Source organism: Psammomys obesus, unplaced genomic scaffold (genome assembly GCF_907164565.1).
Source record: "Psammomys obesus unplaced genomic scaffold, mPsaObe1.curated_primary_1811, whole genome shotgun sequence".
Classification (NCBI taxonomy): Eukaryota; Metazoa; Chordata; class Mammalia; order Rodentia; family Muridae; genus Psammomys; species Psammomys obesus.
This window is the reverse complement of record NW_026586550.1, coordinates 3,335,765-3,360,537: the sequence shown is the minus strand read 5'-3', so window position 1 is coordinate 3,360,537 and position 24,773 is coordinate 3,335,765. Positions and strand designations below refer to the sequence as shown.

Sequence of the window (24,773 nt, the reverse complement as noted above, 5' to 3'; positions counted from 1 at the left end):
CTAGTGTCTACCTTCTTCTAGTTGACTAAACTGACCTTTCAAGGCAACTGGGCTGTTTGTTTCTGTCACACTTGGAGAAAGATCCAAGGACTGTGAATTGCTTTTCTTGCTGCACTGGTGGGACCGGTTTTAAATTGCTTCTGCCCAGCTGCCAGCATTGCCTTCCTACAAAGGCTTTTCATTCCAGAACTGGAGAAGTTTAAACTTGTAGACTTCCTGGGTGGGTGGGGCCACATTCACGCAACTGCCTTTCAAGTGTGGGGGAGGGGGACCAAAGAAAGAAAAAGGTCATGAGCAGTGAAAGAGAAATTAGGTGTGGTCATTTGTCTCCGCCAGAGCACAATGGAGATGGGTGTGGGCAGGAAAACACACATCTCTGTATACCTACGGGAGAACACCCATGACCCCTCTAACACACTCGTTTACTCTTTCCATATGGGCCCTGCGATTGGTCAGGCGAGGAAATCTCATTTGGTGTAGTGTGTCAAGAAAACTGGGTACATAGTTTTTAGAGACAGCACACTCTGAGCATAATTTGGAGCCCAGCAAAGCTGCATCACTCTGAGTTCAGAAACTCATTCTAAAGGAGAGTATTTCCATATGGCAATGGGAAGTTGTTAAGGAAAAAAAAACCATCACCCAGTGACGGTGTAACACCAAAGCAGAATAAAACAGACTCTTCAGGACCGTGACAGAAGGATCGCTTATGTGGGATTTGCCACCAAAGGAGGATGGAGCTTGATCTGAACACGACACGGGCAATGTAAAAATCCTAGTCAAGGGGCAGAGTAGAGTGGATGGAAAATCCCCACAAGGAAACTCAAGGGCAAGGGGATTCTGTTTAAACCAACCTAGTAGGCTTTGGCTGGAGACAGGCTAGGGGATCAGACACCCTCTGGGGCAGTGAGAGATCAGGAACCTGATCAGATTTCCAGAGTGATCAGGTATCAAGGGGTTGGGGTTTGTGCTAAAATGACTTAGCAATGTTCTTTGCTAAGACAGGACTTTACAAAGGAGCTCAGATGGACAGAGAAGGCTTAGGAGCCTGAGAGGGTAGAACTGTGTCAGAAGGGAGCGGGCGGTGCTTGAGACACTCTGAACTTCAAACTACTGTATCTGGACATGCAGAGAGTCTGGAAGTTTGGGTCATTTTGTCTCCCTTTTCCCCTAAGGCCCATGTTCTGAGCATTCTCCAAACTTCTACACAGTTTAGTTTGTTTGGGACAATCATATGAAGTATTCTCATTCATTGTTGAGATGTGTTATAAGGGTTGATGAAGCTAATAAAGAAAATGCTTGTTTATTTATTTTATTTTATGTGTCTGGATGTTTTTATCTGCATGTGTTTGTGTACCATAAGTGTGTAGTGCATCCAGAGGCCAGAAGAGGGTATTGAATCTTCTGGGACTGGAGTTACAGACAGTTGTGAGCTACCATGTGAGTGCTGGGAATGGAACCTGGTCCTTTGGAAAAAGCATTCAGAGCTCTTAACCACTGAGCCATCTCTCCAGTCTCCTCCCCAACAAAATTCAAAAGCAAAGAAGAAACTAGACTCCCAAGCTGTCATCTTGGGGGAGGGGTGCAAGAGCAGTGGAGTGTTAGGCAAATCCTTGCACTTAAGTTCTCAATTCCTGATTCTCTGTTGCCATAAAGTTCTCTGTATCACACAGAACACCCACACATGGTGTTTTCACATACAGTACCTTATTTGTCTAAACCACTTTTATCCTAAGAACTAGACACAATAGTATCTCAAGTGTACAGGTCAGTGGGGTTACAATGGAAGGCTGGAAACATCCTTTGTCTCTTCTCCATTTCTTCCTAGGGTTTACACAATTCATTACCTGCCCACCCACACCATCCTATGTTTCTCTTTTCCCTGCTGACGCCTGAGTATTGCTCATTTCTTCACACTCAGGGATCTGAAGGTCTCAGGCACCTGGAAATTGGATTGAATTCATCATGGGATTTACATTCCCAACTGTGTTTGGTTGAGGAGAGGCCCTGTAGATATTCTGCCCAAGAGATGTTAGCATTTTCTGCAGAGAGCTTCTCAGGGTGTTTTCTTCAACCTTAAACTTTAGCAGGGACTTACGGATGGGTATGTGCCCTCCTCCAGCCTGCTCGCCTGTGGTCTCTGTTGCGTGAAGATTATTCCTCAAATTAGTTAGTCCTTAAAGAAACCATCTCAGGAGACAAGATTGAGGCCCATAGCGTGAGGATGGCAAAATTGAAATGTAGAAATCCTGGCCCTGTGATGACATCATCGCATCCTTAAATTTGAGGCTGCCCTCATTAGGAGGTCTAAACTGTCTTCCTATTTAGTAGTCACTTCTCTGGTCATCTCAACTCTTCAGAATGTGGCACTTAGCAGTCACACAGATGGGAGAGAGCCCAGCAGACCCACACAGTCATCTAAGGAGTTAACCAGACATGTATGCTCTCCTAAAACCACCATGTGTATGCTCTGTGCTGTATGTGACGGCAGCAGCAGCTGATGTCCTGCTGCCGCTTCCTTACAATGGGAAGTTGAGTTCACAGACGTTGAACAAGTGTGTGTCAACACACTAGCCTGGGGTTTGTACAACACAGATCCTGATGCTTGATAGAGACTGTGGTTCAAGTAACCTGGAATAGGGTTGAGGAAAGTGTTGTCACCAAGTTCCCCAGGTGATCTGGTGCACAGCCAAGGACAAAACACAGTAGGAGGCTCTCGAAGGCTCCAGGGCTCCTTCTGCCTGCCCTGCTCCCTTTCCTTTCTGGAGGCAGGAACACTGGCTACATGGACTGCCCTGGTTTTTAAGTGCCTTTTGCCTCCTACGTTGGTGAGGCTACTTAGTGGTTTTAGAATAAGCTTCATTATGTAGTTGGCCCTAACCTTGGTTGGAATAATTAAGGAGATTTTATTCCTGCATAACTGAAAATTCCAGGGATAGATCTGGTTGCAGTAGAAGCCCAGTTTCAATAACAAAGCCAGTGCCTTGTTTCTCGATTTCCCTGCTCTGCTTTCTCTGCCCTCAGCAACCTTGGCTTCTTATGTATCCTCAGTGTGTCAACAAGGGGGGAAAGTGAGTTATTTGGAGTGTCATTTTAATTGGACTAGATCAAAGGTCCAGGCCAGCACCGCCCCCATACCCTTTTGAAGGCTTTGTATCTCAAGCTAGTACCCGGATGACTTGAACTCCTGATTCTCTTGCCTCCACTTCCTGAGTGCTGAGGCTAAAGCATGTGAGACAATGCTCATTCATGTGATGCTGAGGATCAAACCACAGATTTGATGCATGCTACCTTTGGGTTTAGTGGATCTCAGTAGTAGCAGCCTCTGTAGGCTAACAGTACTTACCTTTGTGCGGGAACGATGGTAGATATTTTTTGCATGCACTATCAGCCTCTGCACTCCACCAGAGGCAGGCTTTGCCATCCTTCAGAATCTCGCCCAAGCAGGGATGAAGGTAGCTTTGCTTTGCATTTTCCCATGGATCTGAGGCAATAGGGTCCTCGAAATGCCCTTGCCAACACACATTCTCCCAGAACGTCACTCATGCAAGGATTCCCCAGTCCTACAGTCTCTTTCCTGTTGATCTGCCCTTTTCTAGATACTTTCTCACTCCTCTATTTTCAGACGATGCGTCCCTACTTCAGTAATTCACATGCTTGTTCTCCTACCCCCCCACATCCCTGCTTCAGCCTTTCAACATCTTTGCCCAGTGTCTGTCATTTCTCCAATGGTGACACTGTTCATAAAGAATGAATGGACAATGCCATCAGCAGAGTAGATTTTTATTATACTTTTTTTTGAGCCAGTTTTTCTATACATCCTAGCTAGCTTACCCTCCCAAGTGCTCTGATTATAGGTGTGATCAACAATGCCTAGGTGGATATTTTCTTTAAGTAAAGGAAATATACAAGCTTTATACCAACAGTGCAATGAACCCCTATATAATGGACACTTTTTTTCTTACAATGATAAGCTCTTGGTCCATATTAATTTCATCAGTTTTCTCAGTGTTCATACCATTGATTTGGGTTCACTGACCACTCAGACACCAGACTAAGCTCAAAAGATGATTATTGAACGCTAAACAGGAACTGATCGGCCAGGGCCAGAATCTGGACTGGGGAGCCAGACTATGACATAGGTCTGCTTCTAAAACAGGTTTTTTTATATAAAAAAAACTGGAACCAGGTAACAATTAGGCATCAAAACTGTAACCAGGTGCAGGGAACAAATCATAACCAGGTAACAGCCAGGTAACAAAACGCAACCAGGTATCCAGGTGAAGGAAGCAACAGCACATCATTGTGGCTAGCTAGACAAAGGGTTTCTCTTTCTTTCTTTCTTTCTTTCTTTCTTTCTTTCTTTCTTTCTTTCTTTCTTTCTTTCTCTCTCTCTCTCTCTCTCTCTCTCTCTCTTTCTTTCTTTCTTTCTTTCTTTTTTTCAGATTTATTTATTTATGTATACAGTGTTCTGCCTGCATGTACACCTGTACACCAGAGGAGGGTACCAGATGGGGGATGGAGAGACGGCGCAGAGGTTAAGTACACCGGCTGCTCTTCCAAAGGCCCTGAGTTCAATTTTCAGCAACCACATGGTGACTCACAACCATCTATGACAAAGGGTTTCTAACTGAGTTTTTTCTTGATTGGTTCTGCAGTTGGGGGACTTCATAGAGTGTCCAGGTAACAAAGTATACAAAGTTTGAGAAATGAAACCATAGAGACATACTTGGAGGCAAAATGGTTTCTGATATGCTAAAAGCTAAAGGCTAGAGCAGGTGTTAACAGAGGAGCCATAGTTATGCTAAGAAATAAACTAGGTCTCAACAGAGGGGCCATCAAATTTAAGCCTGTTACAAAACCATGGATTATTTTAAATAAAACTCTGGACTCATTATTAATTCACACATTAATGTTTCAGTACGTATCCTTTAAAAATATATACCCTAAAAATTTAATCACAAGTCCATTATTAACCTAACAAAATGAATAATTCACTAGTCACTTCATATCTGCTCACAGTCCAAATTTCCTTAATATTTTCATAAATTTTTATTTCAAAAACAATTTGTTGGGACGAAAAAAAAGTGGAGAGACATTTGCCATCAAGCGTAATCTGAGTTCAGTCCACAGAGCCTACCTGTAATTTGTTGGCCAGGCACGGTGATGCACACTTACAGACTCAGCACTCAGAAGGTTGAAGCAGCTGGACGGCCATGTGTTCAAGGCCAGCCACATAGTAACTATCAGGTCAGCCAGGGCTGCAGATTGGGCCACTATCTTAAAAAAATTTTTTTAATAAATAAATTCTTTTTTTTTTAAAAGGTTTTTGTTTTGGTTTGGCTTAGGAGTTTTGTACTAAGGTCTCACTATCTATTTTTTCTGATGTGGACCATGATAAATCTAAGACTTTTCAACAGTATTAAATAATACTCCTGGGAGTGGAAAAATGGCTCAGCAGATAAGAGCACTGGCAGCTTTTTCAGAGATTCCAAGCTTGAATACCAGCATGTATACAGTAGCTTAAAATTGTCTGTAACTCTAGTCCCAGGGGATCTGATAGCCTCTTCTGTCTTCTGAAGGCCCTGAAGGCTCCTAGAGCACCCATTCACACACAAAAAAAGGAAATAAATAAAGCAGGACTCCTAAATTTCTCTAAACTTCCCTCTGTGTTCCCTTCTGACTTGTAGAGTTTCCCACAATTCGCCTCTTGCTGATTTTATCCTTCTGTCTCCTGTAGTTTTTGAAAATTAGTAGTTTGGGCCTACCTAATTGGATTCAGGTTTGGTTTTATTTTATTTTATTTTTATTTTTTTGGATAAGACCATCCGATAAGTGTTCTCAGTTTTCCCCTTCAGAAGGATGGTGTTCAGGTGTATCTCTGGCTGTTATCTTCCTTTTTTTCACTTAGGTCTATTATGTCATTAAAAGTTGCAAAATGTTGGCTTGCTAAGGTTCAGTCCTTTTAAGCTTACTAATTGAAATTCTTCAAAAGAGAGGCCTCGTATCTTTGCTGAGTCCATTTCTCATGAAGGGCTGTTCATACTAGAAAGACAAACAATAATAATCTGGTTTTGTCACTTTCTCCATACCTGAGAATTGAGTTCTTTGTAGCATTATGAACTCAAGTATTTATGTTATGAATTTTGCTATGATACAATTTCAGGTTGTTTTGTTTGGTTGTTTGTTTTGTTTGAGACAAGGTCTTAATGCATAGTCCTGGTGGCCTGGAACTCGCTATGTAGATTGAGCTAGCCCGGACCTCATGGATGATCCTTCTGCTTCTGCCTCCTGGGATTACAGGTATGCACCACCACACCTGGCAATTCTTATTGTTTCTCATAAGCGAATTGTTTTTGGCCCATAGGGCTTCTTCAACATAATTCTTTGGGCCTTTTGATGTTTGTTAGTAACTAATCTACAATAATCTTTTATCTGTGGTGCTCCAGGCTCATTATATCCTTTTTATACCTCAGGTTAGGGATCAGCAGTTCCCCTGAGGGCTCTGGGTATTCTTGGTGGGAGGTGGTATTTGGGGTTAGGTGCTGCTGCTGCAGAGCTCACATCACTGTCTTGGTTGCACAGGGTTTCTGGGAATGTCTAGTGAAATGAGTGAACAGCTTAAACAGATCAGAGTCCGTGATGAGTTCAGAGCCACACTCTGAGCTCTGCATCAAGTCTACAAAACTCTTAACCTTTTTATATTGCCTCTGTTTTCACCCCCCTCTTTCTCTCCCTCTCTTCCTCCTTCCCTCTTTTTGAGACAGAGTTTCCTTGTGTGATGACTCTGGCTGTCCCAGAAGTTACTTTGTAGACCAGGCTGGTCTGGATCTCAGCTTGCCTTTGCCTTCAGAGTAGGGATTAAAGGTGTGTGTCACTATGCTCTGACTGTTTTTTTTTTTTTTTTCTCTCAAATGGGAAATTAGGTTCCCAGAGAAATCAACATGACTACTGCTCTTTTTTTGTTCCATAATAAAATAATGTATGCATAACACTCCCAGAATAAACCAAGTCACTGCCACCACACGTTATATAGTTACTGAAATTTGCTAAGCTTTTTTTTTTTTTACAATTCTTTTTGTTCTTAAGATATATCATATTTAGTCAAGTTTCTCTATTTAGAAACATAAATAATTTTGATCTGAAATTGTGAAACTAAATCAATACACAACTGAGTTTAATTCTTGCTTTTGAATATTAGAGATCGTACTTATCCATTCCAAATTTTTGTTTGATAGTTAGGAAAAAGACATATTATTAGAAGAGTCAAGCTAGAAAACAAGATAAAGGCTGGAAAAATGTAACTGCTACACAGAAAAGTACTTTGAGAAGGACTCAGATAGTACAGGCTGAAGATCCTTTTGTTGTTGTTGTTTTTTGTTTGTTTGTTTTTTCAAGACAGGGTTTTGCATAGCCTTGGCTGCCCTGGACTGGCTTTGTAGATCAGGCTGGCTGGGAACTCACAGAGATCTGCCTGCCTCTGCCTCCCCAAGTGCTGGGATTACAGCCGTGCACCACGGTGCAAATTCTTAATCTGAAATCCAAATCTGTATTTCTCCAAATTCTACAGGATTTTGTTTTTAGATGCATTTTTAGTTTTTAATTGTGTAGATGTATGTGTATATGAATGTGGTCTGTGCACATGCGTGGAGTGCCCTCAGAGGCCAGAGGAGGACATCCGATCCCCCCGGACCTGAAGTTACAGGCTGCTGTGAGCTGCCTTAGTGCTGGGAATCGAATTCAGATCCTCCAGCTTCCAAAGCCTAAGCTTTTATTTGTTTTGTTTTTATTAATTTTTTTCATATAATACATTTTGATCATGGTTTTCTGTCCCTAAACTTCTCCCAGATCCTCCTGAACTCTCTACCTATGCAATTTCTTATTCTTTGTCTCTTTCAAAAAATAACAGTAACAACAACCCCCCCAAATCAAAATACAACAAAACAAAACCCACTAAGAGAGAAATAAAAAAAAGAAAGAAAAGAAAGAAGGAAAGAAAGGAGCCACACAGAACAAAACTAAACAAAAAACCCACAAAAGCAATCAAACAATCACAGAGTTCATTTTGTCCCTGCCAACTACTCCTTGTTGTGCGGACTGCCCTGGAATGGGGTTGATGTACCTAGTGAAACTCCATTGGAGAAAACGATTTTTCTCTTTCCCAGCAGGTATCAATTGCAAATAGCTTCTTGGTTAAGAGTGGGACTTTGTGTTCATATCCCTTTTTCAGTGTTGGTATTTTGTGGGCTTGAACCTGTCCAAAGCCCAAAGTATTTTATATTATAGAACTTTGTTCCATGCACAAAATTATTTACAGCATGGTATAAAATTACCTTCTGGATATGCATATACATGAAATACAAACAAATTTTATGATTAGATTTAGGTTGCATTCATAAGATATTCCATTATATGTATTTAAACATTCCAAAATCTGAAAAAAAAATTTAAGATTCAAAACACTTGTGGCCCTAAGCATTTCAGTTAAGGAATATTCTAGCCATGAGTATCTTGAGTTTTGTGATCTGTAGAATCTACATTAATAAAGTATGGTGCCATAGGCAATATGTAAGTGAGTGGCTGTACTTGAGTTCCAACAGAATTACACACACACACACACACACACACACACACAAATAGGTGTTCTCTCCTAAATCAAAACAAGAAAAAATATAAGTAATCAAGCAACAAAAATAAAATTCCTAAAGCCTTGACTATCATCCCTGGGCCGTCTCCTCGACATCAGGCACACTGACTGCTCCCTAAGTCCTTAATTCCAGCTCACCAGATCCTAAGTTGGGGTTTGTTTTTGCAAGTTCATGTACTGAACCCAGAGGATGTTTACCTCTATTCTCCCTTCTTTGATCTCTCCTCAGTACTTAGGAATATCAAATTCTTGCTTCCAGAGACATTTTGCCTGTGGATCCTGCAGAATAACACTTTTCTGGCTTTCCTCCTCCTACTATGTAATTCTCTCTCCCTGTGGTCCTTGCATAAAATGCTGAAGAACGTTAGCATTTCACAAACACAACGTCATTAAATGTGGAAAGTCCTCCCATATGTTTATCTTTGCTTTTCCTTCCATTCTACATCCTTCCTGGGGCCATTAATCCACACCTGTGGATTTCATTTAATATTTCTGTACCAGACAGTTTTTCTTTCTGGTCCAGTCATCTCCTATGCTATCCAAACCTTATACCCAACTGCTTAGTTGATATTTATTTTTTAGTACCTTGAATATATTTCCTTAAAATATTATTTTCATAGGCAAAACTTAACCATTTTCTTATTTAATAGTTGATACCATCAGCCATTGTGTCTCAGGGGTTAGAAATGCGGTCCTCATCTAATTGTCACTTGTCCGGTTACCCTCACTCCCTAGAAATCCTGTTCGGTTTTCTCCATCTTCATCCCATGCATCCACCCGCCTGCATGCCAGGCAAACCACCACGAATCTGTCAGAGCTGCAGCGATGGCCTCTAACTTGAACTTCTCTGTTGTTCTCAGCTCCTTCTTTCACCATGAGTTGGTGTCACACGTGATGGTGCCAATTTGCCCTTTAACATTCATTGTTATAGCTAGTGTGTGTGGTGTATATGTATGGTGTGCCGTGTGCATATGTGTGTGTGCACATGTGATCATGGTGGCCAGAGGAAGCCAGAGGACTGTTGTGCTCTAACATTCTCAACCATATGACGTTGAGACAAAGTCTCTTCCTGAGCCTGGAGCTGGCACCCAGAAGGCTCCCGCAATCTTCCCGTCTCTGCCTCCAATAGTGTTGAGGTGATAGGCATGTGGCTATGTCTAGCTTTTTGTAGGGATGCTGGCATCCAAGTTCAGGTCCTCATGCTTGTGTAACACTCTTGCCCACTGAGCCATCTTTCCAGCCTCTCAGCTTTCTTTCTTACCATGCCACCATAGTTCCCTGTTCTTCCAGCACTTTGCAGTGTTTTTATGCCTGCAACTTTGACCTTTCCTTCTGCTTAGAAGGGTCTTCCTCCCTTGACTGCCATCTCCTCAGAGCTGCTTATCTTCCACTGAGCTCTTTCAGAAAAGCCTCCCTGGACCTTCCAGGTCAGCTGATCCCATCAATTCAACAATAACAACACTGTGTGCGTACTTACTTGCCATAAGATTTACTACATTTATGATGTATTCATTTTTGTTAGATTTTTATTTACTTATACTTTCATTCTAATCAAGCTATAAGCTCCATAAATACAGAGATTGTGTTATTTTTTTCTGTTTATGTTTTGTTTAAGATTTATTTATTTTTATTTTATGTATGTGAGTGTTTGTCTACATGTAAGTATGTATATCATGTGCTTGCCTGGTGCCTGTGGAGACTGGAAAAGGGCTTTGGATCCCTTGGAAGTAGAGTTACAGATGTTTTTATAAATCGCTGTGGAGGTACAGGGAACTAAAAACAGGCCCTCTATAAAAGTAGCAACTGCTTTTAATTGCTGAGCCACCTCTTAAGCCCTTGTTTTGTTTTTGAGGCAGGGTCTCACTATATAGCTCTAACTACTGTGAAACTCTGTGTAGACCAGAGTGGCTTGGAACTTGTTATCTGACTCTTGCTTCTGACTCCTGAGTACTGGGGTTGCAGGAATGTACTACTACTTCTGGTTTCTTTTCTTTCTCTTCTACTTCTTTTTCTTATCATTAAGAGCTTAAAATACCCCTTGTCAGTTGTAGGATTAGTAAAGATCTTTTCCCAATATGTAGATTGTCATTTCGTCCTACTGACGGTGTCCTTTGCTTTACAGGAGATTTTCAGTTTCAAGAGGTCCCATTTATTATTAATTGTAGGTGTTAGAGCCTGAACTGTCGGCATTCTTTTCAGGACATTGTCTCCTGTGCCAATGAGTTCAAGGCTCTTCCCCACTTTCTCTTTTAGCAGATTTAGCGTATCTGGTTTTATGTTGAGGTCTTTGATCCACCTGGACTTGAGTTTTGTGCAGGGTGATAAATATGGATCTAATTGCATTTTCTACATGCAGACATCCAGTTAGACCAGCACCATTTGTTGAAGATGCTGTCTTTTTTCCATTGTATGGTTTTGGCCCTTTTGTCAAAAATCAGGTGTGCATCGGTGTGTGAATTTATTTCTGGGTCTTCTATTCTATTTCACTGATGAACCAGCCTATTTCTATGCCAGTACCATGCAGTTTTTATTAGTATTGCTCTGTAATATAGCTTGAGGTCACGAATAGAGACATCTCCAGAAGTTCTATTACTGTATAGGATTGTTTTAGTTATTCTGGGTTCTTTTCTTTTTCCATATGAAGTTGAAAACAAGGAAATCATGAAATTTGCAGGCAAGTGGATAGAACTAGAAGAGATCATCCTGAGGGAGGTAACACAGACCTAGAAAGACACATGGTATATATTCACTTAGAAGCGGATTTTGGTCATATAGTGCAGGATAGACATACTATAGTGCACAGACCCCAAGAAGATAAGGCCCATGGGCATCTCGGGCTTCACGTCAGCCCCGAGTTACAGGAGTGGGGATATCTCCGACATGGACTTGTTGCCTGCTTTTTGTTCACTTTCCCAGATGGGACTTCCACTTCCCCATGTGGACTTACCAGGCCCCAGGGAGGAAGAGGAACTCAGTCCTCATGAGAATAGAGCAGCTGGGGTGTCTGCGTAGCGGACCTCTCCTATTTCCTCAGAATAGGGAAGAGGGAATGAAGGGGGGAGACTGGGAGGAGAAGGGAAAGGAGCCTATGACCTAGATATAAATTGAATTAATTAATACAAAAAAATAAAGAGGAAGAAGAAAGAGTCTAAAGTACAGTAAGAGATCCAATCAGTATTGGGCATCTCAATGAATACATCAATGAACCAAACTACAAATATGCACATACTAGCTCTTTAGTTCTGAAATAATTTTGTATTATATACTCTTTTGAGAAAGAGTATTTAAGATGTTCTAAAAATTCTGAATTTGCACTCCAGGAAAGCACTCATTAGTATGTATTCAAAGTTGTCTGAGATTTTGCAAAGTCCGTGTGTTCTTTATGGCTATATTGCCATGTACTATTCAGTTTTTTGCTACTGCAACAAATACCTAAGCTTGAGGGAAAAAAGATTTATTTTGGCTTAGTTTTGGAGGTTTCTTGTCTTCGGTTGGTTGGCTCATTGCTTGTGGGCCTGTAGAGAGAACATGGTTGTCGGAACAACTATGAAGGAAACTACTCTTCTTGTCAAGTAGCCAGGGGTCAAAGGTAGAAAGGGCTGGGATGCCTCATGCCTTTTGAGGGCATGCCTCAATGACCTAACTTCCTCCTGCAAGGCTCCTCCCCTTAAGTTCCACTGCTTCCCACCCATACCAACCTGGAGACAAAGCCTGTCATATATATGGGCCTTTGAGGGAGATTCAGAGCTAAGCATTATAAATACATGATATCAAGTTCTGTAACTTCATGTCCATTATAATTTTTCATGACTCTGTGGTGTCCCCATAGCTCAGCTCTTGGTCAAGATTTTCTTACTTCCTCTTTTTCTGTTTCAAGTCTATGCTTCCAACTTACCTAATTTAGTTTACTTTGTTTCAAAAACTATACTCCTGTACTTTAAAATTCTTTTTTCCAAATGAACAGTTAAAAATGTCCCTGTTGTGCCTTGATTCCCTCTGTACATTTAAATCTACTTGTGGCTTCATTTGACTCTTCTGTTCCACTGGCTTCTAAGTTGATTCAGCTCTCCTTGTCTCATTTGCTGTCCTTCCCTGGTGGTGTTCTTCTTTGGAGGAGATCTGCCTTGAGTTGTGAAAGCTTACAAAGTGTTTTCCTCTCTTGGGAATCATTGGTTTCTCATTTTCTCAGCAACTTTTATGTTTCTATACTAAATAGCAGTCAGTAATTTTCAGTGAACCTTTCTATTTTAGATTTTCATAATTAATTTTTGACAATTCATTCATGTATACAATATATTGAGCCTATCCACAACTCAACACTCTGTCTTATTAGCCTCCTTCTCCTGTAGAACCTTTTCTTGTTCCCAAGTAGCCTGCCTCCTACTTTCCTGTTTTACTGTGCACGTGTGTGTGTGTGTGTGTGTGTGTTTGCAGCTCTTGTGCAGGTAGCCAGAGCTGCTGTGTTACATCAGCCATGTCAAATCTAGAAGACAGCATTTCACAGAACCACCAGCCCTCCATCTCCCCATGTTCCAGCTGTTGGAGTTTTTGTGTCATTTTTTTCTGTTCTTCCCTGGGGTGTTCAAGACACTGATATATACATCTCCTTTAAGGCTTGAACACTCAACAGTCCTTGGTTTGAACCTTATGCTAACATAAAGTTCATGCTTTTTCTGATTCCTGTTCCTCCTCTAGACCTTTACCCTGCATCTCAGCTGACAGGTGCCTCCTGCCTCTTTCCCATGGGATCAAGAAAAGGTGGATGTGAAGCTCAAGGTCTCAGCTCTCTCAAGAGTATCTCTGTCCCAGCTCTTTGCTGTCTTAACTTGATTCTGTGTGTGTCTGTGTGTGTGTGTGTGTGTGCGCGCGCGCGTGGGTGCGCGTACATGCGTGCACATGTTTCAGTTCAGTAAATTACAGGTATACTTTTTCATTACATTTTTCTTTGGAAGAGATTATGTTTCAAAATATTGTTGTTATATTCCCCAGTACTCCTACGTTATTTGAAATTAGCACATGGATTCCCCTTTCAGCTCAGCAGTTTGATTTCTAGGAAGAGTTATTAGGTTTTATAAATACATCACAACTTACCTCAGACCTTTAGCTTGTTTTCCCTGGCATTTGCTACAGAAACAAGACAGTCAGGGATATCTTTTAGCTGAATCTTTGGCCCTATCCTCAATCATTGCTTAAGGACAAAGTCCTAAAGGATGAATTGTTAGATTAAAAAACACATTTGGGTGGCTGTTGGTACTTCTCATCCTGCCAACGTGTCTTCTTAGTCTGTGCAACTAGCTGGAATTGGTGTATAAACTGCACACTATTCCCCTACATTGCCATTTGTGTTTTTAAAGAAGCCACTAGACTGAAAGGCGCTGCCTAGGCAACTAGAAAACAAAGACCTAAGCCAAATCCACTCACCTTCTCCAGGCCACCTCTCTAGGCTATCCTCTCAACCATTTTTATAATAATTTTGGCAGCATCTTTTTGCTTCTTATCAGAAATTTAACAGAAAATGAGATTCAAGTCCGCTAGCACTGAGCTCTGTTGTTTTTGAAAGTACACATTGCACATTCAGTAACACATTGCAAAGCCTTGTCATGAATTATTTAGATAAAACTATCCTTGTCACAAGAAAATGAGCAAAGCACATTTTGTTCATTTTCTCCTTATGTGTTGTTATTTCTCTTTGTTGGTTTCTTACTTGGCAACATTAAGTGCAAAGTAATGAGCCCAGTGTCATTACTGCAAAACCTTCCTTCTGCTGCCTGAGCATAGATTCTTTAAAAGAATAATTAGGTCATTTTCTGTACTTGCTTAAGATTCATTATTTTTCAATGTGAGTCTGGTAGCAGAGCAGACCATGCACAAATACAAGACATGTATAATTGAAGTTTAATTTTTAAGTAACTCATATCATGTTTTTCTCTTTGGCCTCTCTGGGATGGAACAGTAGATTCTACAAGGTGGGAATGGTATGAAAGCAAACATTCCAAAGATAACCCGAGACCCTTCTTGGACTGTCTGTACATGGCGGTATGTGCTTGGGATTGACGCAAGAGAGATAGTCAGTTTAAAGCCAGCTAGGCACAAAAAGTAAGGCCAGTGTGAGGCACATTCGGAGAGACCCTGTTTCAAAGAACTAAGGGCCAGGATATATATAGCACATTGACGGAGTACTTGTCTAGCATGCATGATGCGCTGGATTATGTCCTCAATACCTCAAGAAAAACTGGTTGAAAACATTTAAGCTTTACATATTATTTTGTTAATTTTTTAAAGTTTCAAAGTGAGAGTAAATATTGTTTCAATTAGGCTGGAGGAGAGATGGCTCTGAAGTTAACAGAAAGAAGATTTGAGTCTGTTCCCCACATCTGCTTAGAGTGACTCACAACCACGTGTAACTCCAGCTCCAGGGAACTTAACACCCATTCTCCAAGGGCACCTGTGCATGCACACACACACTCAAATAGAAATAAAATAAATCTTTTAAAGGGGGGAGGGGTGGCAAACTAGTTCTAAATTCCACCAGACAACCTGTAGTTGGAACCATAATCCTTTGGGGCTTAACTGTTCTCAGTGTGTTATGGTCTTTGTTCAGTCTGAATATTAATTTCAAAGTAACTGACAGGGTTATTACACGTATTTTATCATTAATACTGAGAAGAGTCCCAATTGACACATCTGTGGGTATCATATGGTGGCAACCTGCACGTCACAACCAGCCATATTTCCTTACATTGACATGCCAACAAGGTCACTGAAGGCACTGTTCATCTCTAAATGTGACTAGGCCGAATGGATATCTATAACAAAATGTAGTAACTTAGGATCATACAAAGCATACTATGAAGTAAGTGGTCTCTCCTTAAGAGGAAATCTTTTTTTTTTTCAACGTAAAGTTGCAAGAATAATACAAATACTTTCTTTGCCCCTTCTATCTAAATTCCTCTACTTGATTAAAGTATTATAGCCTCTCAGTAGTAAACATTTCTGTCAAGCTTGCCTTATTATCCTTTTGTACTTGAGAGTAAGCTGTAGGCGTACTTCTCCTAACCCTCGGCATGTCTGCATGGATTTTCTCTCTGTTTTTGTGTATTGGTGTGTGAGCAGCTGTAGACGTGTGTGGTGCAGGCACACAGGTGTGCACACACATGTGGAGTTCAAGAAACAATATGAGTTCTGTGCCTTAGGCACTCTCCACATGTTTTTGAAGACAGGGTCTCTTCTTACCCTGGACTTGCCAGGTGAGCTCTCTCCCCAGCCCTTCACTTTGTATTTTCTAACAAGGTCACTGATGGAAAAAAAAAAAAATAAAAGTTCATCTATCACACTCCAGAACCATTCAGTTCTCCCATCCAATCACAGACCTAATCAGTTATCCCTATTGGTCCAGCAGTATCCTTTAGTGGACAGAACGCTACGTTTTCCTTTCTTGTCCAGAATCCAGTCAGAGTCAATTACTACTCCAGCCTTCCCAAATCAAGTCCACCCTCACGGTGCACACTTGCTCAGTGTGTCCTTGTGTTTCATCTCTTGATGGTTCTGCAGCAGGAAGGCTAATTACTCTGCTACCTCATTTTTAATAGCTCACACCAGGCCAGGCGAACCTGTCATGACTCCTACCCATCAAGCAATCTCTCCAATGCCTCCTTGCCATCCAATTAAAAGAAATGATTGACAGTTCAGAACAGGATAGCCTGGATATTAAAAATAGAAGTAAACAAAGCACATTTTTACAGTGTGGCAACAGCTCTAGTTGGGAAGGGAACTTTATCTTGTGTAGAAGTTACCACCTCAAAGGGAAAAGAAGTCTATTATCTTTTCAGTAGCACAGACCTAAAAAATAAATCACAAGGAAATTCAAGCAAATGTACCTTTGTGTTGCATTTTAACTCCATTAAAAATCTTGAGCTCTCATTATCAGCTGATAAGAGTAAAATCATTCCCCAAATCACCCCCAAACAATAAAGAACATTTTACCTTAGATGAAGGAAAGCTGTGCCTATAAACACAAATCACAAGTGTGCCAGCGGAAAATGGAGAAGTAGTGAATAACAGGCCCATGAAGCCTGACAGGCAGAAAATGAAACCCCTAGAAACAAGCCAGTTCATTGCACAAAACTCTCCAAGAAGCCATATACTGTATATGAGTACTGGGATGTGTGTAGAAGAAACCATTAGATTCCCAGCTCACAATTTCATCTTATTCCCTGAAATTACTGTGCTTTTTTTTTGTTTGAAGAATTTAATGAGTTTATAATTATTGTGTGTATGTGCACGATGTTTGGGCGTGTGCATACCCCACGGCATGTGTTTGGAGGTCATAGGAAAATTTGTGGAGTTGGTTCCTTCCTTCCACCTCTATGTAGGCTCTAGCAATTAAAATCAGGTTGCCAGATATGGGTGACAAATGCCTAGTATTTTTTGAGATTCATTCTTGTTGTGTAGTCCGTCTAGTCTCAAACTCTTGATCCTCCTGTCGCAGTCTCCTGAGTGCTGTTACTACAGACTTGTGCCACAATGTCTGGATGCAAATGATGAGTCTTCTCTTTTTTATTTTATTTTATGTGTGAGTGTTGTCTGTATATTGTGTGCACCTCACATGTGCCTGATTCCCTCAGAGGTCAGAGAGGACTTCAGATGTTTATTTAACAAGTGTTTATTGAATGCCTTCTACATGCCATGAACTATCTTCTGCCTTGAGTAGGGGACACACATACACAAGTTCCATGTAATGTAGAATAGAGTTTCTTAGGAAAACTTTTTTATAGGATAGGATTTATTTGTTTTTGACAATTCCATGCACATGTCGAGTGTATGTGGTCATAACCACATATTCATTATTCTCTTAAGCTCTCCTTCTCTATCACTGACTCCTCTCTCCTTAAACAGTGCTCCTCCTACCCCATATCTGCTCCCTTCTCTTCTCTTACCATGCTTCTTTTGCCCTTGCCATACCAGGGCAAGCTCTCATAAAAAGAGAGAAGGCAGGAATGGTCTTGCCTTCTATCATAGTACAGCTTTGGCAATGTAGAGATGGGCTGTGTGGCTGTGTGCCACTGTGTGAGTGCAAACGCAAGAAACTTGGCCTGCACGATTTGATGATTTGATGTATAGTTATATCATGAGGGTGGGAACAGAGAATTATGGAGGATGTTGCCCTGTTAGAAAATGGATGCTAGGCACTCAGAAGTTGTTCTTTCATTGACCTAAACCAGGTGTGCTGAGAGTTCCCTGCTAAGTCATGAAAAGAGTCCATCAAGATCAGCCCTTTCGCAGTCTAACCCCTGGAACTTGAGAGTTTTTAAATGTAGTCCTTGGTTGAATTAAACTAGATTTTATGTGTTTGTGTCAACCAAATCTCATACAGCTGTTTAAGTGGGAAATGACATGCCAAACACTGAGAAGTCACAGAAGGCTTCTGTGGTGAGGTCAGTCTGTATCTTTAGTAGAAAATGGACTTTTTGCATTCTTCTTCAACCCCATATACTTCCACATAATTGGGCATTAATTACATCCTGTTTTTATCCCTCTAGGATAAACAAGTTGCCCTTCCCTAGGTTTATGACTTCCTCAGGAACATAGAGGTTTCCATTTTACAGCAGTTTCATGAATGACCTCTGGGGAGGAAAAGGATAGTCATGAATGTGCTGTGGCAGTCAGGGTCCAAAGCCATGTCTACTCAGGTGTTCTCAAAAGTAATGGTAATTGTTCATCCATCAAGGTCACACCAAGCATGAAAAAGAAGAGTAAGAATTGCTAGTTCTTTTCATATGAGTGCTCATGAAAAAAAATAAAAAAGAAATGTATACTACCCCTTTCATTATCTGTCTTGCACTGATTCCTGAATGTTATGGCAGCTTATCTATTGAAAGGGGAGGCATGACTGTAATTTAAAATAACCAAAAACACACAGAAGAGCTTTCCTTAAGCTTGGCAAAAGTCGATGGAACTAGCTCTGTAGACCAGGCTGGCCTTAACTCGTTGATCTACATTCCTCTACCACCTGAGTGCTGGGATAAAAGGCATGCCACCACTGCCTGGTGAGCATTGGCTGTGTGTGTGTGTGTGTGTGTGTGTGTGTGAACTGGAAGAGTTTCTTGCCAAGTATCCTAGTGGCTGGAAGTTTCACTGTTGTGGTTCTATTTGGGGCATAAACATAGCTGATTTCCACGAGAGGTTCTTTAAGACATGGTCACATCATGGGCGCATGTAGACCAGGCACAAAACTGAGTTTACAACTAGGGTAACTCATCTGCTTCATAGGGAGACCCACTATGTTCTGATGCTGCACAGTCCAAACTCCATGAATGTAGTTAGAAGGTGACAGGATCTTAGCCTCAGGGCTGTATGTGCAGTTTGGACCACTTGAAGTTCAGAGTGTTGCACAGAGCATCCAACATGATGGTTTAGCAAATGTTCTTTATCATGCTGAATGGAGCTGACTCTCTTAATGGTAGGTGATTTTATTAAGGAACCTTCCTGTTTTCCGGTTTGGCCTCTTGTAGGTGAGGCTCCAGACTGAACCAGCAATTTTGGTAAAGCAGAGGTCAAGACCTCTTCTAGGTGGCACAGGTGTTCAGCCGTTTCCATTTCTATGAAATGTGCTGAGCTTAAGCTACCCCCTGAAATTTAACTGCAGGATGGGGTTTGCTCGTAGCACTTTTGTTTTGATGAGCTCATCTGTGTCCATTGGAACCTGATGAAATTGGGTAGTAGTGGCCATTTAGCAGTGGGAGAAAATTCTGTAGTGCCAAAGGCCTTGACATGTGTTGTGGTAGGTTCTTGATTAGCAGAACTCTGAGTTTCCAGCCGGGGTGCCAGGGGAAAGCTGGAGATCCTGCTGCCTGGATTATTCCAACCCTTTCTACTCCAGCAGTAGACACTCAAAGACAACCACCTCTCTGGCGGCCTAGCACTGCAGAGTTTTATCACCAATGTATGAAGATGACAGTCATTTGTTAAGCTGTACACACACATGCAAGTGTGCACACCTGTTTGTAAAGGTTATATAACTAGAAATGGGACCATGAGAATGGAAGAAGCGATTTTAGTGGGGAGTGTGGAAATATGTCTGACATGAGAGCTAAAGAGGTACTATTTGGGGGAGAGAGAAGACCATCAAAGGAAAGCAAGGGATGGAAGAGGGACAGAGACAGGACAGAGGCTAAATGAAAATACCATATGGCACACAATGCTTTGCATGCTGACTTAAAATGTCATTAAGAAAAGAAAGAAACAAGTGGGGCTAGACTTGCAGGGGCTCTCAACCTTCCTGTTGTTGTGACCCTTAAGTACAGTTCCTCATGTGGTGGTGACCCCAAGCAAGACAATTCTTTTTGTTGATACTTCATTTTGCTACTTGTATGAATCATAATGCAAATATTTTGGGAGATAGGGGTCTGCCAAAGGAACCACAACACAGGTTGAGAACAGCTGGTAGAGAAATAGCTCAGAGGGTAAGAGCACTGGCTGACTTTTCAGAGGACCTATGTTTGATTCCCAGCACCCACAGGATGGCTCAGAACCTCTTTAACTCCAGTTCCAAGAGATATGATGTCCTCTCCTAGCTCTTCATGCATACACACGAGTGCACAAAACATCCACATTATATATATACATATATGCATATCCATATACACATACACACATACATATAGACATATTTATTTATATGCAATCATTACTATCTAACTCAGGACCTTGCTTATGTTATGAAGGCATACTACCAGTTCTTAAGCCCTGATTTAACCACTTTATAGTGGAACATTGAAAAATAACAATGACTGGTGTCTTTACAGGATCTTTATGGTATTAGGAACTAAGTTTCTGTGTCTTTCTTTGTAGGTTCATCCAAGACTGGTTTTCAGAAAGGAAGCAGGTGGCCAGAGTGGATTTCTCGACAGTGTTACCACGCTTCATTTCTCTTTATATCTTTTCCTTTCTGAATCCAAAAGACTTGTGTGCAGCTGCTCAAGTCAGCTGGCCCTGGAAGTTTCTAACAGAACAGGTTTCTTCCTCTCTACTTCTCTCACTTCCTAGTAATGGGACACAAAAGCAACCATAAGTGTAATGGGTCAATCAGGATGACTCTCTTCCCTGAAGTAATAACGGAGGGAGCCTGAACATAGTAAAGTGCCCCTTGGGCAATAGAGCCCCTTGGGCTTGGAGAAGCTAGTTCAGTGCCTAAAGGCACTTGCTGTACAAGTGTGAGGACCTGAGTTTGATCCCCAGAACTGATGGAAAAATAAGCAGGCAGCACACATCTATAATATATATCCCTGGCCTCCTACAGCAAGGTTGGGGATGGAGACAGGAGAATCCCTGGGAACTCATGGGCCAGCTAGCTTGATGTATGCAATGGTGAAAAGGAGAGACCTTGTCTCAAACATTGTGGAAGATAAATGCCAACTCCCAAAGTTGTCTTCTGACCTCCATTGGTACTCACTTTTCTGTACTCATACACATGGATACACACACACAGACACACACACACACACACAGACACACACACACACACACATTTTTAAAATGGAGATAAATGGAATTCAGTAACTTATTTTTTATTTGGAAGTTGTTGTGTTGTTTTCCCCCTCGGTTTTCATACTGGGAACCAAAGCCAGGGCCTCACACATGCTCTGTCGGCACTCTACCACTGAGCCAATACCAGCCCCAGTAACATCTTATAATTATGGCTACATACACAATTCCAGTAGTTTATTTTTTTTATCTTGCGTGTGAATTATTCAATGTATTTAAAAAATATTTCATCAACAGAAGCTTGCTATTCTTTATGGAAATGTTTTGAGATTTGCTTTTTATATGATATTATTTATTCATGATAATTCAATTCTGGAAAATTGATATATAATTGGAGCTTCTACTGAATCCTTGGCTGATATCTGCTGGGAAATATAACAGCAGCTGAAATCAACATCTGCCATTGCTTCCTCCTCTGGTCTAGGCGTCTCTTCATTGCCTTTAAATTATGAAATTGCAGACATGTTCTAGTTGTGTCTCTTGTTTTTTCATGAGACTGCTCATGTCCAGGGCTGACTGTGTCCAGATCTTCATTTTAAAGACTAGCTGGTGGGCTGGAGAGATGGCTCAGTGGTTAAGAGCACCGTCTGCTCTTCCAAAGGACCTGGGTTTAATTCCCAGCACACATGACAGCTTACAACTGTCTGTAACTCCATTTCCAAAGGATCTGACATCTACATACCAATGGACATAATTATAAAACTAAATGAAAATAAAAAATAAAGACTAGCTGGTGCTTAGTGAAGGCCTCATGCATAAACTAAAGTCTCTTGGTTTATGGTTTGTTGCTAGGTTCCTCAGACTCAGGCACACTGACTTAACCCATTGTTTATTTATGTTTACTTTTGGAGGCTTTTCTGTAATCACACACCTAACATATGCCCTCTAAAGAGAACATGGTGATAATGCTTTCTTCGTTGTTCAGCATTTGGTAGTCTTTGATTTTTTTTTTTTATGTACTTTTGGTTTTTAGGGTACAGAGAAGTGAACCCAGGACCTCATATATTCTAAGCAAGAATGCTTAGCATACATCCCCTGTGCTGTGACCTCTGTGCACAAGCTTGCTTTGGTTTTAGTTGTGTATGCATGTAATGGGGGCATGGCCCAGTGGCCCCGTGGCCCAGTGCTTATGTGGAGGTAGAAGATCAGGTGTTGGTCTCCACCTTCTCTCTTGTTTGAGACTTGGTCTTTAATGTTTACTGCTGGGCCCTCCTGTGAGGTTCAGGAATTCTCTGTCCCTATCGCTCATCTCACTGTAGGAGCTCTGACATTACAGACATGTGCAACTGTGGCCATTTGTACATGGTGTCTTAGTTAGGGTTATTATTGTTGTGAGGAAACACCATGACTAAAAGCAAGTTGGGGAGGAGAGGCTTTATTTGGCTTATATTTCCACACAGTAGTCCATCACTGAAGGAAGTCAGTACAGGAACTCAGGCAGGGCTGTAATCTGGAGGTGGGAGCTGATACAGAGGCATGGAGGGTGCTGCTCACTGGCTTGCTTGCCACGCTTGCTCAGCCTGCTTTCCATAGAACCCAGGACCACCAGCCCAGGGACGATAGGACCCACAGGGGCTAGGTGCTCTCCCATCAATCACTAATTAAGAAAGTTCCCTACAACCAGATGTCATGGAGGCATTTTCTCGATTGAGGCTTTCCCTCCTTCACACAACTCCAGCTTGAGTCAAGTTGACATAAAACCAGCCAGCACACACATTCTGGGGATCAAAACTCAGGTTTTCATGCTTGTGTAGGAAGCTCTTCACTCACTGAGCCCCAACGCTGATTTTTAGTCAAAGTATTATATATGTTTATATATTCATGTTTGGGTTGAAACTCACCATCTTTCTAGTTTTGTTTATTTTTCATAAATGTAGTCTTTTGAGGCAAGGTCTCACGCATTATAGGCTGCTTAGAGCTAAAGCTTGTTCTGAAGCAGAGGAAGACTGAGTTTCAGATTATACTTCCTCCACCTCCTGCGTGCTAGGCAGTTTCTGTTGAGTTTTCATTTCTCTCTCATGTTTTCTTCTTCTTCTACACAAATCTTACTTTAGACTGTGTAAATATTTTTATTGTTCATTTCAAAGTTTTAAATATTTTTTATTATCAGAGATCATAATATACCTCTGTATTATCTGATCATTCTGAGCACAGTGCAAGGATCTTAGATCCTTTAAAGTGTTTATTACTCCCTCTGTTTTTGTGCCTTTCTTGACACACACACACACACACACACACACACACACACACACACACACGACTATATATATTTACTGTCTTTATAATTTTTTGCTTTTTAAAAAAATTTTATTTATTCATTGCACTTTGTATTCCAGCTGTAGCCCCCTCCTAATCCCCTCCCAATCCTGCTCTCCCTTCCTCTTCTTCTCCCAGGCTCCTTCCTTAGTCCCCTGATAGGGGAGGTCCTCCTCCCCTTCCATCTGACCCTAGTCTATCCCACCCGGCTCTTGTCGTATAATTTTATTATGTGCATATCTATACATGCATAATGAATATATAGTTGCTGACTCCCTGTAGCATACTGGATGCATCCCATTCCTCTTGCTATTTAACAGCAGAATCACAGCTGCCCAAAACCTTAATATCAAATGATGCATCTACATGTAATAAATCCCCTTAAGTACTTTAAAATGTTCCCCATATATTATTATTCCTTATTATTTTGTATCTATCTGTCTGTCTGTCTATCCATCTATCTATATCTATCTATCTATCTATCTATCTATCTATCTATCTATCTATCTATCTATCTACCTATCTCTCTGAGACAAGGTTTCTCTGTGCTCTGGCTGTCCTGGAACTTGATTATAGAACAGGCTGGCTTTCAACTCTAGAGTTGGAACAGAGTTCTGTCTGTCTCTGGCTCCTGAGTGCTGGGATTAAAGATGTGTGCCGGGATTAAAGATGTGTGCCACCATGCTCAGCCTTGTTTTTTGATACAGTGTTTCTCTGTGTAGCCATGGCTGTCCTGGAACTTGCTCTGTAGACCAGGCGGGCCACAAACTCACAGAGATCTGCTTGCCGCTGCCTTCTGAGTGCTGAGATTAAAGGCATTTGCCACCCCACCTGGCAAGTTATTTTTTTTTTTTAAGATTTTATTTTTATGATATTTAATTACATGTATGTATTCTTTAATTACATGTGTTTGTATGTCTATCTATGTGTATGCCTCCTGAGAGATAGGATTATAAGCATGCATCACCAAAACTGGCCCCATAGTCTCTTATGTGAATCTTCCATCATTTTGGTTTTCCAGTGGTTAAGTCTGAATTTTCTTCTGATCTATCTTTCAGTCTTCTGTTTCGTTTGCTGGATTCTAATTTCTCTAGTCTATTTGTTAAATTTTAAGATTAAGTTATTATATTTTCCAGACCTAGAATGTTGGTTTGCTTCTATTACCAAGATTTTCCACTTGGTCCCTTATTATTCCTGTGCATTTTAATTATAAGATTTTTTCAAAGTTTGTTCTCATAACAATGTTTAGCTCTTCTTCAGGACTCTCTGTAGTTACTAATAACTGAAAAACAAACAAAATTGTCAGTCTTTCAGGGTATTTAAACATTTT

General features: G+C 41.1%; 1 protein-coding gene across 1 annotated transcript in view; it reads left to right on the top strand.

Annotated features, from left to right (window-relative positions):
• Ect2l (epithelial cell transforming 2 like) overlaps window positions 1-24,773 on the top strand; it is a 76,485-nt gene that overhangs the window by 5,643 nt on the left and 46,069 nt on the right. Inside the window, exon 3 of the mRNA XM_055602111.1 lies at window positions 20,495-20,657. Within this exon, the coding sequence (XP_055458086.1) occupies window positions 20,495-20,657 (163 nt within the window). The remainder of the gene's footprint in view (window positions 1-20,494; window positions 20,658-24,773) is intronic.